Source organism: Actinia tenebrosa, unplaced genomic scaffold (assembly GCF_029948245.1).
Source record: "Actinia tenebrosa isolate PJP-AT-01 unplaced genomic scaffold, QUT_ActTen_1.0 PGA_scaffold8__29_contigs__length_14323225, whole genome shotgun sequence".
Classification (NCBI taxonomy): Eukaryota; Metazoa; Cnidaria; class Anthozoa; order Actiniaria; family Actiniidae; genus Actinia; species Actinia tenebrosa.
Genome location: NW_028292585.1, coordinates 12836429 through 12851888, shown reverse-complemented (window position 1 = coordinate 12851888; position 15460 = coordinate 12836429). Strand labels below are relative to the sequence as shown.

The window sequence follows — 15460 nt, the reverse complement described above, 5'->3', positions numbered from 1 at the left end:
GGTGGCCTCCTTGCCCCAACCCCCCTCCCCCTCCCCCTCCCCAAGAGCTGCCACACAGGCTATATTGGTGTACCAAAACAATACATTTTCTATCCTTAGGGAATGGAACTCTATTTTTATGCAAAAACTGTACAGAAAGTTTCTATTGTTTGGTACACCAATATGGCTGCCTTGTCACGTGAGTGAAAATGCTTTATATACCCCTTATAGACGTCAAATCAGCTTGATCTGGAGGACAAAACAAAAGAATTCAGATCTCCTGAAAATTGAAACCTATTGTTTTATCCCCCAGATCCTCATCTTGGGAATTGAATTCTTTCTCACAAAAGTGACAGTATGTTCTTGCCATCTAATAGTATGGATGCTGTCATGTGATGGTGCAAAAGCTTTATTCCTTTCATAACTTGTGGATATCCAAAATGTAGAAATGAGTTATTTCAAGGGGCCTGAATTTGCAAAAATGTCAGTCTCTCGCTCACTCACTAAGATGTTAGCAAAAGCACAGGTAGCATATGCTGTGTTTCTCTGACGATTTTGATACAATTTGTTATATTTTTATATTAATTGAGATACCCTAGCTTTGTGCTCTTTCCTATGTCCATGTAGGATTAGGTCTCATATTTCTAGTTTATCAACATACCCCTTGTAGAAATTCCCACAAAAGCCAGCGTGCAGCCAGACTTTTCTCTCTTCAGTTAGAGTCAGTGAGAGGTTGGCTGCACGCAGGCTAGGGTGTACAGTAAAAAGATCAATGATATTCCAAATCTGTAGCAAAAATTCCAGTGGAATGCATTTGTATAATCCTAATCCACAACTCTATTTCCCATACCCCAGGCATTGAGGGGCAAGGGACAAAACAAAAGTAGAGTCCCTCTTTTGTGTATGTGTGCTTCACTCCCTAGTGCACACCTCTGCAGATATAATAGACTAGCTACTAATTCCTGCATGGCCAAATTATTACACTAAAGCAAAGATCAAACACTGACAAAAAAAGGTTGGACTAGCAGTGGACCTTGCATATATGCACTTCCAAAGAACTCTGCTGTATTTTGAAATTCAAAAAGGGTCTAAGGAATTACAAAATTATATGACAATATGTTTTTATTTAATTTAATTTAACCCTGTTTTACTTGGTAATGGTTGTGCTGGTTGAGTTTCTTCTGTGTATGGTGGTGGTGGGGTATAGGGTACTTGTCCTGCAGAACAAAAAATAATAATATAAGTTATATAGAGCTCAACCTATTAAAAATATTTTAAAACTTAAGACTGGGCTTGCTAAACAAAATTATGCAGTCAATTAAGGTGGCTCAATGGGGTTTTCTCAATGTGCTTCCTTTTGATTTCAAATCACAAATCAACGGTTGTAAACAATTTGAATGGAAAAGGAACCTTTCCAAGGGTTTAAGAGAATGATGAAATATTCAAACGAATCACTAGACTAAGTAAAGATACATGGGAACAATCTATTTGATTGTCAGTCTATTGTCCATCAGTTGCAACATGTCTTTGATAAGTGTATACCAATGAAAACCGTAATATCCCTTATCCTCTGAGCTGAGATGTAGAAGAGCATATTGTGGCATTTGCTTCAAATTTATTATGGACCATGAATATTTTCAATTACTAACACTGAAGTAAGAAAATCTCAAAAATCTGAAATTTGGTCTTATGTAGGCCTGGCTCGCATAATTATGAAAATGGTTTAAGTAGAATTGTTTCGATAGTTATAATACTGAATGCATTTAGGAATCAAGACTGACCATGTACTCGTGGATCATATAACGGCCCCCCTGTGGCAAACATACGAGGGTCAAACTGGGGTCCCACTTGTCCAGGCTGCATTGGTGGTGGGTTGTATGGTCCTGGCAGTCCTTGCCATTGTGGTGATCCTCCTGGATACTGGAGGATTTGGGTTGGCTGTGGTGAATTATCAGAAACTACTACAAAGCCACTTGGTGAAACCTACATTACATTAACATGATTAAGAAAATGATTAAAAAAATTTGGAAAAAAGAAGATGTTATGTAGGTGGATTTGAATTCTGAGGGGTGGAAGAGGGTCTCAGAAGATACTGTAGCTATTCTTGGTTTTCACCTATGTCATCAAAACTTTTGCCAGGATTTATATAAAACAAAACAGTTTCCACAGGCAAAAAGAGCAGCCAAAACTATATACTTGGTGAATACTTTGGATTCTAGTTTTTTTTTTATGATGTCAGGTGAAAACCAAGAATCCTATGACCCATGGAGGGGGGTTTGAATTTCCAAGGGTTGGGGAGGCATTGAGAAGGGTATATCATGCAGTTCCGAATAAAATATTCATATTATTTACCCCATGGAAGGAGATTTAAATTTCCAAGGGTTGGAAAGGCCTGCGGTGGTTATGTTGTGTAGTACCAGAAAATAAGAAAATATCCAGATCTCTCCTTGAGGGGAGTGTAAATTTCAAAGGGTGGGGAGGGACCTAAGGGGGGTATATTGTCTACATGTAATCTAAGGAAATATCAATATTTTCCCTATGGAAAGGGGATAAGACTAAGGAGACTATATGATAACAAGATTTGTTATACTAGAATTTTAACCTGATCTTGAGAAGATGGTAAATCTTTTGTAGGTACTAACACTTTCATCCAAGAGTACATTTCTTCCTGTAAAAATAACCATAAATAATAAAAGTACCATAAATAATAAACACTTCAGCGATAGCAGTTGTTTTGTTTTCTGCCCTTTCGAAACTTCAATTGGATTTTGGTCTTTTCTGAACCATCATCATTGATTGATGCAAAGAAGTTTCATTGTTTTTTATATCTTAATGCATTTTGAGTCACATGGTTACATTCACTCTATAAGAATCACTGACTTACAGATGAGTCTGCTTGCAGAAACCATACCACCCCAGATTTAGTGTGCAATTCAAAAACATTGGTTTTGCCTTGAAACTGGTTACATTCATTGACATCAGCAATATCTCCCCTTGTTATGCTACCTAGAGGTTCTGGAGCCTGGGGAAAAAAACAATCATCAATTCCTCGAATCCTGAATATAATATTAATATATCAGGGACGGCGGAGCAGTTTTTTGATTGGGGGGGCTCAATAGTGACATTGTATGGCAAGGTGGGGGAGCTGAGTTTAGTGAAAATGTATTAAATGTTCCTGTGCCCCTGTATATATGAATAATATATGAATAATATATGATAAAAAATTAAATTCCAATTAAATTCCATTTGGAATACAGTGGAAGAAAAGACACTCTGTGGAATCCACTGTTTATCCCATTATTTATTATTTATTTAATTAAGCTTAAATGCTATGGTGATGTATGATTTACTGGTAGATAGCTCCAGGGTTGGAATCTGTGAGTTTGCAATGCCAAGACTTTGATCAGAGCAGAGGTTGCTTCAGGATTCTGTGATATTTTTAAAACTTTTTTGATAGAAAATTTTGGGACTTCTGCACACAAATAAAATATTAATCTCAAGCATGTGGGATTGTGTATGTATACAGAGATCAGACTTTTATTACCTATAGAATATCTAATAATTCCTATAATACATAAGTCTTACATATGGTGCTTCAAAGTAATGCAAATAGCTTCTTTCCAATCGAAAATATCGTTTTGCCCAACCAAGAAATATGTTTCTGTATTTTCTTAGGTGACCTTCTTTCTGTAACGAAAAAACGTAGAAAGCCAGATGTATTAGTATTTGAGTAAGCTTTTTTTATGAACTAAAGTTTGTTAAGTTTTCTAACAAATAAAACGTTAAGCTTAGCTAACATGTAAATATTTTTAAGCCTGATCTTTTTCTTTCCTCTAAAGATATTAAAATTTCACTCACCGTTGGTCTTGCACTACTCATGGCATCGGCACAGTTATTAGAGTGTATAGGTCTTTCTTGGAGCTGGTTTTGTTACCTCATAATAAGGTTTTTTTATTTTTAGAAACGTAGTTCGTTGTTTTATTTTTGTTCATGAAGTCACTTCGTTCCAATATGGCGGATGGTGTGTGAGAGACCGCTGAACATGACAGTGTACAACACAGGGAACCCACTTATTAGAAGCTGCATAGGCAGCCCAAACAACGAATCTGTGTCGTATCTGTGCTGTCTTATGCTGAAAAAATCAATCAATCAATCAATCAATCAATCAATCAACCCATTATTCAATCAATCAATCAATCAGTCAATCAATCAATCAATCAATCAATCAAAATGAACATACCCCAATCATAAATTGTTGTTAGTGGTTTTTAACTTCTCTTTGGATAGCTTTTAGCTGTTTTTTAGTGTTTTCTTCCTCACTTTTAGGTAGGTAAGGGAGAAAAAAACGGCTAAAAACAGCAGTTGAAACTACCCAAGAAAAATTTAAAAACCACTAAGAACAATTTAAGATCGAGTTATTTTAATTTTTTTGACAATTCGGAACTTAGCCTGTCGGAGCGGACAGAAAGGGGTACGGGACTGGACTAAGGTAATCATCACGTATAGAGCCGCCACGCAGGCTAGCTCACAGGTAGCCCAAGTTCTGCTTTTGTTGGGGTTTTACCGGCTAGCTTGTAATGCCTAATGGTGGGGACTGCCCGTCACATTCCAAATCATTCTACATTGTCTGTTTTCAAATGCTGGTTGTAATTTTTTTGTGTGGAAGGTAGTTTAGTTCTCTTTGAGTGATTTATCCTTCCTGTAACACGCTGTCGTAGGATCTGAGTAGTGTCTTTTGACTCATGCATTTTGCAATTGGTTAGACATAAACTAATGGGTACATGTGACAATTTATGACTCCACTAGAAAGTACAAAACAAAATACAACTATATTAATTACGATTAAAAATACATATAATCAGCAACATCAATAAAATCTAATCAGGTTCTAGAAAAGACAAAAAAAAAAAAAAAAAAAAAAAAAAGACAATCTGGTTCGTTACCAGTTTTGGTAATATGCCTGACGTCACAAGATGGCGGCCAAAACGCTTTTCCGGACCTTATTCAGCCCTTTGATTCCTTGAAAAAAAGGCCCTACTCATTAGCCTTTGCCTGTTTAGACTCTATTGTATAACTAAGGACGCCTTATTTACGATGTACAGTTGAAAACAAGTATGAGTTTTCCAAATTTTCGAGTTTTTAGATCGCCTTTGTTTGTAAAAATTTAATCACAGAGTGGGACAATCATGAACGGAACCCTGAGATCCATGCTAGGTGGAAGCCCAAGATCGAATTGGAATTGACCTAATTCATGATCACTATGACGCCACTGCTTGTTTATGTGGGGGATAGAATCGCCAAATCCAATAGATAATTCAGCTAAATTTGCTCCTAGCGAAATTTTTTAATCTAAAATGGCCTGGTTTTCAGATATAATATGTGTTAATATGTACTAAAAAATATTCTGAGCGTTTGCTGGCTATTCTACTCCTCTTTGTGGAATGATACGGGATTTAGAACAATTTTCGGTGAATTTGCGTTGATTTGGCCCCGTCCCACGACCATGATCCTTTGCGTTTAAACAATAGATTATTGAAGATTGTTTTGATGTGACGTCATAGTGAAGTAGGGCATTGATTTTTGCGGAGGGAGGAAAACCGGAGAACCCCGGAGAAAAACCCTCGAAGCACAGGAGAGAACCAACAAACATCTCGCTCACGTATACGAAATCGAGCATACGGGCTCGAACTGGGGTCGCATTGGCGAGAGCCGGTGCATTAGCAGCGCACGCCACCCGTGCTTCCCAACAGCTAAACCTCATACGTGTAAAAAAAGCAAGAAAGCAGTGTGCTTTGAAGTGAGTATTTATTAGCCGTTTTCACTGGTAGACTGGTTAGTATATATTCTGGGATCTTTGGATTACTTTGCAGTACTTTGTTGGTGGAAACGGACCAACTGAAACATGGCTGACCCATTCCAGCTGCACGACGCAGCACACAGATTCCTGCGAGAACACCCACCGCCATCCAAAAGGACTGACAAGTGTCAACCCACGAGGTGAAATTTCCCCACCACCTAAGCTCAGCCGCCAAGAGTGGAATCTACCTCAGTGTGAGAAGGAGAAGTTCAAGCTCCCCGTGTAGAGTTGTATAAGTATATCGTTTTGTCTGACATGACCCAATTATTTTACAGTTAAAATTGGCTCATCAGGCGAAGAAACGCACAGTATTAAGCTATTTGTTTTCACACAAAATATCCACTTCACCATTTTTTCAGTTCTTAATTTTTGTTTGGATTGAGCTGATTGAGGAGATTTTCGAGTGCAGATCTCAACTTGAACTCTCTACTCGCAGGATTGCTAGTATTTGTTATGGGACAACCGCTCTCGGTAGAAGCTTCGGGATCTTTATTCTACTCTACTCTGCTTAACTGATTACATGAGCTGTATTTATAATGATTCTACGACAGGTGTCAATCTCTAATCAGTATATCGTAAATGTATAAAAAAGATTTCTAAAATAACTGAGCAAAGGGTAAAAACTCTATAGGGCGTAACCAGTCTAGAGGTACAAATGCTAATGGGAGGAGCTAAGAGGTTCGGTTGCAAATTCAATGCATACCAATATTTATATTTGTGCGTGATGGTAGCTGTGTTGAAATATTATTCAAATGTCGCTCTTCTCATGCAGACTCGTAACCAGTCGCTTCTCTGGTCTTATTGATCTCACGCTGTAGTTGGTGGGAGGGATTTAGTGAGTTCCCGGTGCAAAGCGTGAAACAAATGATGACTGGGTACGAGTCTGCTCCTCATGCACTAAATGTAAATAATTAGATTCGACGCGGCAAAAGATCGACGTCTGAACCGGACCTAAGACTTGATGTCTGCTCACAAGAGTGGAAGACGAACTATTCAGCGTATAAACGTGACTGAACCTGAGCCTCGCAGTTATTGAACCAAAAGATATGGCCATTATAAGTCATTCTGTCTCTATATCAATCCCTCTCTTCGGTTTATAATTACTGAATAATTAATTGTCAAACCATAGTTAAAACAAACTTAGTCGACCCTTTTGTAAGGAAGCTGTATGTAATTTCTTACGTGCGCTCTAAGTCGTGGAGTGTTAAGGTTTTTTTTGTAATTTTTTTTTGTCAGGCAAAATGTTCAATTATACAATTTTTTGGAAGAGTATTAAAATCATGTCAAAAACACTTTTATAATTTTGTAGACCAACTCAACAGCCTTTCGCGTTCCACTTTAATAGTTTTAACGGTTCCTCTCAACTTGTTTTGAAGAAATAATATATACTAGCCTTAGAGTGACGTCAATCGTATAAGGAAAACAAATTCCGGTTACGAACGAAAAGCAGTTCTATAATTATTTTTCTTTTCTTTTTAATTTCTTCGTAATAGTTAACTCGTTGTCCCAGGCTCTAATTGTTTCATTCGGAATGATAAGAACATTTCCCGTTCTCTTTAGAGATTTTTGTGAGCAGCTGGACCCAGAACTGAATACGTCATTGACAAAGGCTTAAGAGTCCTTCTGCATGTATCGCAAGCCTGTTTTGTCCTTCGTTAGATTCATTCTACAGTAAAGCTTGCGTTGTTCCAGCCTCATTATAGCTCTATAGCTGCACAATCGTTTTTTTCCCGCGGATCCGACTTAACGTTTACCAAAGTTGAATTATATTACTGTTAAAATTAAGGGAGAGGAAGATTTCAGTCTAGTGAAAAATTCCAGGTTTCAGTTATTCAGATAATGATCAGTTATCTGGAAACCCTCAATACAAAGCAAATAAAATTTAATTGCCCATTTAAAGGATCTTGTATTGATTGCATTGAATTGGATAGTAACTAGCCCTTTGCGTGTTTTAAAAGAAAATGATACAACGTGTCACATGAACTTCTATTCAACACATGAGCAGTCAAACAAAACTAGCTCGACATTCAACATTTTAGTAGTTCTGCATTGAGTGTATTATAAACAAAAAATCACACAACTTTTCTCTTACAATTAGAGTTTTGAACCTAAATTGTAAATTGTATCTTTCCACTAGCTAAAGATGAAGGTTTAAAAAAAGAAACCCAACTGAGAAAAACATTCAAGCATGTCGTAATGAGTTGTTTGTGAGAAAAATATGCTAAACATCCGTAAAATAATGAATTTTTTGTAAGAAAAATATGCTAAAATTCATAAATAGGCTTTCGTCACGATATGAATTCCGCATTCAATCTTCTCTGATTGGAAGTGCGAAGAAGTCGCTAAAATGGCTGCTCTAAAGAAGTTGAAGTTAACACTAAAATTTGCAGCTATCTTGCTGGTCTTAGCACAACAAACTGGTAAGCATAATTCTCGATCTCATTTATCCTAATATGATATTCAAGATATATACAATACCGATTTCCACCAAAGTTCTTTTTATAAAAAGTTGATTCAATACTAAGGCAAGAGTATAGAAAAATCTAGCAAGGAAACTCTGGTACTGAAGCTAGAGCCCATCAAACGTCGCTACGTGAGCGCCAAAAAACTAAAGCGAGCGACCTAAGTGGATGATAATTATTCATGTTAAGTTACTTGTCTTGATCAGTTGTTTTCCTGTTGCAATTCTACAACCTTTTGATCTTTTTGTATCATAAACATAATTTATAGAACCAGTAAAAACCAACAAAATTTCGCGATCGAACAATTGGCAAAAAAATTCGGATTCGAGATTGTAGTCGGGAACTGCCGGAATTTTTTTTATCATCACCTGTTCCAATCTTATGAAGGCATTTCAGTTCATTTCTCGGCTACGATATAAAAACAGCGTCACACTTGCCGAATGCATCTTTCAGTAATTTTCTCAGGCAAACGTTGAGTGAGCTCTTTTAAGGGCTTATGTAGTAGAGTCTGCTTCATTTACATCTTTATATTTTTTACATTTTTAATAAAATATTAGTTTTATGGATGTCAAATTTTATATCTCCTTAATTATAACGAACATAGTTTGTATTCACATCGTTTGTATTTTGTTTAGTACTAAATTTCTAATAGAGTCATACATTGTCATTCACATTTGTTTATGTGGCGTTAGTGCACGTATTTCAATCATTCTCAAAACATAATTTAATTCGGATCAAAAGAGAGAAAAACAGAAAATAATATTTTTGAATATATTTTGATACCTTTTATTCAGAAAACAACGAACACAACAGTTCTGAATTTTTTATTTCTATAAATAGGTGTTGCACACTCCATTGAGTGCTACATGGATACACGTCTTGTATCGCCGTTCTATCAACAGCTTAAGAACGAAGTAGACACTGATTGTTCTGACAAGAACGCTGTCTGCGCGTACTTCTACATCAACGCTACTACCAACCTGACCAGGGATACTCCAACCGTACCGGAAGGATTGCCGTTAACGTATATTTTCCAAGGGTGTAAGATGAAGGATTACTGTGAATCTTTTTGCAGCGGGAATGTTAATCCTTTTCCAAACAAAACTCTTGGCTGCTTTAGAAGATGCTGCAATGATACTAACTATTGCAACACTGGTGAAACTTGTAAGTATCGATTTTGATGTGAATTAATCGACTTTCTATTGCCCCGTCCACACTATGCCGGATAAATTTGAATCCGAATTTTTATTCATTCGGTTAGGCCTACCGTCCACACTAGTCCTGGCGAATCTAAACAATTCTTCACCGAAAGCGAATTTTTTCGAATACGGTCTCCAGAGTGGAACAATTTGAAAAAGTCCCGCTAGCCGTATTAGTGTGGACGGAGAATATTTCGTATCCGAAATTTTTCGAATACGATGACGTCGTGATTGTCATGGGAACATAGCGGGAAGCTAAAAATTCGCCGCAGGCTCAATTTCAGCTTCGATGCACATGCTCTGATGTGCAATGTAGCGTTTTTGCCGCCTCTGATCGGACTAGTGTGGACACGAAACATTTTATCCGTTTTCATGTGTGGACGGAAAACGTTTTTTCGGTTTCGGTGTGAAAGTTGCGGATTCAAATTTATTCGGCATAGTGTGGACGGGGCCTAACTTAATTAAACGAAGGATGGATTGACTGACTTGCCTACTGACTGATTGGACGACCGACCGATGAACAATCGACCGACCAATCAATAAACACACTGCCCGTCTGACTGTGGTCTGACTACTGACTACAGGATAAGTGACTGACTGACCGACCTTCCGGTTGACTGACCGATATTTTTACCTGATTACCTGTCTCATGTTGAATTTAGTTTCAGCGTGTTCTGCGGAAAACCCCTGTTTGAATTACGGTGAATGCAAGCGTGTCCAAAACTCGACCTACTGTCAGTGTCGTCCGCCATTTTACGGGGCTCGATGTGAAAAAAGTGAGTACACATCCTCACTGTAGTTTATACTCTTAAAAGTTGAACGTTTTTTTTTGGTTGGATTGATATATTGCTTTTAGGCACCGTTCATTATCTATGCCCCTTTTTGTGGTTGGGACCCCTTTCGAATTTAAGCTCTCCTATGACGACAGTTATTTGAAGACCCTCTCAGTTACATTTACCCTCCCCCCGTCTGCAAAGATGAAAAAAAATATAATTGCTAATAGACAACTTATTTTGGGCTGAAACTCTGTCTCCCTACTAATGCCGAGATGGAAGGGAGATGGAGGAATTTTATGCAATATATTATTGTGTTTTTCTGATCTTTTGATTATTTGATTTATTTAAGTTCTGCAGGGCCTACTATAAAACACTTATGTGAAATAGGCATTCCTGAATAAAGATCGATTATCATAATAATAATAATAATAATTTATTATTATTATTAATAATACTTATTATTATTATGGTAAACTTTATTGATAGAATTGATAATTATTGATAATTGATAATTGATATCATTATTATTCTTATTACTATTATTATTATTATTACTATTATTATTATTATGCTCTTGTTACACACGGTACTTTCCGTTCGAACCAATAGCTGACACGTTTTTGCTGGAACTTATATTTACTGCTTCTTTCTTTGAGATCTATGCTCAGTACATGTGTGTAAGAATATATCCCTATATATATCTCTGGTTACAAAACTACTATCTGGTTACATGAACATTTCGTCACACACTCTAATATTTACATAAAGACTTAGTCACGAAATGCCGTACTAGTTTTGTGTCTCACATACTCCCCCACTTAAAATGATGTCCTCCTGGACATGACAAAACACTAAACATAAATCAGACGTGTACACTATTCAAAGACTATCTACAGATTATAGAGTTCAAGTGAATTGGGTTGATCAGGCCCAATCAGTTCATTGCTGTCTCGTTTTCTATAGTCCATATGACTTCTCTTGTCCGCCGGCGCTGGGCACGTCGTCTCTCTAATGTTTCGTGTAGTAGGACGTGTGTAGTCCCTGACTAATCATTGTGTATTTGACACAGTCCCGTTCCAGTTTTTTTTATTTTTTTTTGATAAACTATAAGAATAATATGCTAAAAATATATCTGTTAGTACTGCGGGTTGTAAGTGTTGTAGCCATTAAACTGTTGGCGATACACTGTCCATGGGTATACAGGTTGGTTGTAAGGTTGTTGAACTTGTCCTTGTCTAGACAAGACTGGTGGGTTGATGAAGGTCCCTCCGTGTGCAGGAGCGGGGTAGTGATACGTCCCTCCGTAATAAGGGTAAGCTGCGATACCATTTGCATGGTACCAGTTAGTCATTGGTGTCCCAAGAGTGTTGTAGGTTAGCGTCTGTGGAGGGCGTCTCTCGCGGACTGGTCTGCCTTCCGGTTCTGTAGGAGGAACTGCTTCTAATTCTGTGTCAGGTTCGCCTACAGTGATGAGCTGAGGTTGAGCGTCCTCAAGGTTCTGAGCTTGGTCATGGCTTGCGTAGTCTTCCTGAGGTAGATTGTCTTGCTGGGATACCTGGTCTTCTTGCGGGGGGTCTGTTTCCGCTGACTCATTATGTTCACGTTCATTAGTTGCTGGATTCAGTTCGTTTGGTAAAAACCCTCTAAACTGTTCTTCTGACTCGTCATCAGATGGACTGTCATTAGTTAGAAACTGAGGTTGTGTCAAGGCCGGTCTATCTTGATTCTGGTTTGCTTGCCTTTGTTCCATTTGTAGCTGGGTGTGGCCCAGTGGAAGTGAGTCACATGGTAGGAGTAGATTCCTGTGGAGTATTCTTCTTTTACCGTCGATTGGGCGTCCTTCCGGTCTCACAACGTATACCGGGATTCCCTCTCTCTTTTGTACTACCACATGAACCTTGTCCTCCCAATGTGATCTAAGCTTTCCTGGCCCTCCACGTTCAGAGAGGTTCCTGACCAAAACGCGGTCACCTGGCTGCAACTGTGTGTAGTGAACCTTCTGGTCATAGTTCTTCTTTCCTCTAGAGGTAGAGATATCAGCATTTTTCGCTGCCTTCAGGTATGCTTCCTGCATTGCTGTGTGCCATTTCTTAGCGAACTCGGTGTAGCTGGATGTTCCCTTTCTGTTTGATGTTCCGAGAATTATGTCGATCGGTAGTCTTGGAGTCCGGCCAAACATCAAATAAAATGGCGAGTAACCAGTTGAGCTGCTTTTAGTACAATTGTACGCGTGCACTACTTTATTTAGCGAGTCTTTCCATCTACTTTTCGCGGTTTCAGGCAAAGTTCTTAACATCGACAGCAGTGTCCGATTGAAGCGCTCTGCTTTCCCATTGCACTGTGGGTGATATGGAGTCGTCCGCACTCGAGATGTTCCTGATAGACGCTGGAGTTGTTGAAAGAGTTTGTTCTCAAATTCCTTTCCTTGATCGTGTACGATTGCACCAGGAAATCCGAATCGGAGAAAGAAGTCGTTGTACAGTCGTTCAGCTGCAGTTGCTGCTGATTTGTTTCTAGTTGCATATGCCTGCGCAAAGCGAGTGAAGTGATCGACTACTACCAGTATGTACTCATAACCACCCACGCTGCGCTCTAGATGAAGGTAGTCCACAGAGATTAGTTCAAAAGGCGCGGATGTGCTGATGGGTTGCAGAGGAGCACGAGTCTCTCGATTCGGTTTGCGTTGCTTGATACATTCGCATACGTGAGATACAAAATGAGTGATGTCTCTCTCCATGTTTGGCCAGAAGACTCGTTCACGTGCGAGGTGTACAACCCTCTCTGCCCCTAAATGTCCCATATCCTTGTGGAGTTCCTTGAACACTAAGTTGTGGTATTGTGGAGGAAGTACAAGCTGTTTATACTCTCCAATATGTCGGCGTAGTAGTCCACAGTCGTCTATATGTAGTTTATTCCAGTGTCGAACCAGAGATTTTGTCTGTGGTTGCTCCCTCCTCATCTCTCTGACTGTGGGGCAGCGTCCTTCAGTCTTCATGGCTAGTACGCGTCCTATTGCTGGGTCTTGTCGTTGAGCTTCCAAAATGGTATCTGTTGGGAGGCCGTTAATTGTCACTCCACTCAACATTTCTTCATCTGGAGTTATTAGAGTACCACCCACTGCTGCTATCCAGACGGCTTCACCTTTCTCTTGAGCATGGAGTCCATTGAAGGCCGCTGAGACGTCTTCTCTCGTTGTCGTGGTTGTGCAGGATTCCATGTAGGTGTTGATGTCAAGAGGCATTCTCGAGAGAGCATCGGCGTCACCATTTACGCTACCTGGGCGATACTTGATTGAAAACCTGAAATCAGCAAGTTCTGCTACCCAACGTTGGCCGGTCGCGTTCAATTTAGCTGTCGACAGTACATACGTAAGGGGATTGTTGTCTGTGTAGACGGTAAACTGCGGTGCGTAATAGAGATATTCGCGGAAATGGTTACAAATAGCCCATTTTAATGCTAGGAATTCTAGTTTGCCTGAATGTAAGTTGTAATTCTTCTCAGCCTTCGTGAGTGCCCGCGAACCATACCCTATCACTCGCATAATACCGTTCTGCCTTTGATAGAGCACGGCTCCTAATCCCTCCTTTGATGCATCTGTGTGCAGTACAAACGACGTGTTGTAGTCTGGATAACCAAGTATGGGTGGTGTAGCCAAACAATTCAGCAGCTTCTCTAAGGCTTCCTGATGCTTGGCTGCCCAGGTTACTGGTTGCGAGGACGAAACGGCAGGCTGACTCCGTTTTCCACGGCGGAACGTTTTCTTGCACTGTTCTGGTGTGCTAGTTTCGTTTCGTCCTTGTAGGAGTTCAAACAGAGGACACGCAATCCTTGAGAAGTCCTGAATATATCGCCGATAATATCCGACCAGCCCGAGAAGTTTTCTTACATCCCCGACTGTTTTGGGTTGCGAGTTTTTCAGTACTAGTACTGCGGCAACGTTCGATGGGTCGGGTTTATATCCTTCTGCGGATACGATTTGTCCCAGGTAACGGACTTCTCTTTGAAACAGCTTACACTTAGCAGGTTTTAACTTAATACCATGGGATCGTAAACGACGTAGAACCTGTCGGATGTGCTCGACATGGTCCTCAAAAGTCCTACTGTACACGATGACGTCATCGATGTAGGGGACGCAACAGTCATCTCGCATGTCGTGGAGACAGCCTTCCATGAATCGTTGGAACTCAGCAGGCGCTGTCATTAAACCAAAAGGAATTCTAACCCATTCATAGAGGCCCCATGGAGTCACGAATGCTGTAAGGTTTCGACAAGATGGATGGATGAATTCTTGGTGATAGGCTTTTCCTTGGTCCAACAACGAGAACCAGCTGTTCCCTCCAAGGTTCTCTAGAGTTGTCTGCACACGCGGCAGTGGGTGTCGGTCTGGAACTGTGCGCTCGTTCAGCTGACGATAGTCGACACACAGACGTAGGCTGCCATCCTTCTTACGAACGCACACTACTGGTGAAGAGTAAGAGGATCTCGAGTGTCGTATCCAGCCACGGTTTAGAAGGTCCTCCACGTACTGTTTTACCTCAGGATACAGAGGTCTCGGGATTGCTGTGTACGTTTTCTGGACTGGTCTGGTGTCTGACAGGTTGATAGACATTTGCAGCTCTTCAGCACAGCCGATGTCGTTGTCGTCTTGGGAGAAACTGTGGGCCTCTTCTTTGAGCATGCTCAGAGCGATGTTCTTTTGCTCGTCTGTCAGGCCGTCTACGCTAGGTAGGTGGGAGATTTCCTCGGCGCTAAAATCCGTTTCGCTGGGTGGTGTCGCTTGTTGACATGGTAGATCTCTCCGTGTTACCTCGACAGGTGTCACCGACCGTACTTGGTAGAGGCTACCTAGTACAGTGTGGCCCTTAATACGTACGTCATGGTCAGAGTGGTTCTCGACACTGATTTTCACGCGACTGGATGAGCCTCCCGAGATAGTCACTACAGATTCTGGTACATTTATTTCACTCGGCCACGAGGCTTGGGGGTCTGGTTCAAACAAAACTGGAATCTTACCCTCAGTCGGACCAACCTTTCCTGAGCACTTTATAATTGTTGCTTGCTTTTTGGGTATTACAATATCTCGCTTGCAAGTTTTAATTTCGGCAAGTTCGCAGTATGGATCAACCGCGCGCAGCGTACTCACTAGCCCTTCTACGTCGCTTCTTTTCAGATGAGTCATTGTCGCCG

At 40.0% G+C, this 15460-nt stretch overlaps 2 protein-coding genes across 3 annotated transcripts in view; one reads left to right on the top strand and one right to left on the bottom strand.

The window, feature by feature from the left end:
• Positions 1-372: 372 nt before the first annotated feature.
• On the bottom strand, positions 373-4003 carry LOC116299328 (dual adapter for phosphotyrosine and 3-phosphotyrosine and 3-phosphoinositide). Its single transcript, XM_031707967.2, has 6 exons — positions 3838-4003; positions 3565-3666; positions 2864-3001; positions 2582-2647; positions 1761-1962; positions 373-1196 (listed from the first exon to the last, which is right to left on the bottom strand). The coding sequence occupies exons 1-6, from the start codon at positions 3856-3858 to the stop codon at positions 1111-1113; spliced, it is 615 nt and encodes a 204-aa protein (XP_031563827.1). The 5' UTR covers positions 3859-4003; the 3' UTR covers positions 373-1110.
• A 4155-nt stretch (positions 4004-8158) lies between these two features.
• LOC148905222 (uncharacterized) overlaps positions 8159-15460 on the top strand; it is a 36335-nt gene continuing 29033 nt past the window's right edge. For both annotated transcript variants that reach the window (XM_089040886.1, XM_089040885.1), the window contains exons 1-3: positions 8159-8256; positions 9139-9462; positions 10160-10273. In XM_089040886.1, coding sequence (XP_088897012.1) covers positions 8184-8256; positions 9139-9462; positions 10160-10273 — 511 coding nt within the window. In that variant the 5' untranslated portion in view covers positions 8159-8183. The remainder of the gene's footprint in view (positions 8257-9138; positions 9463-10159; positions 10274-15460) is intronic.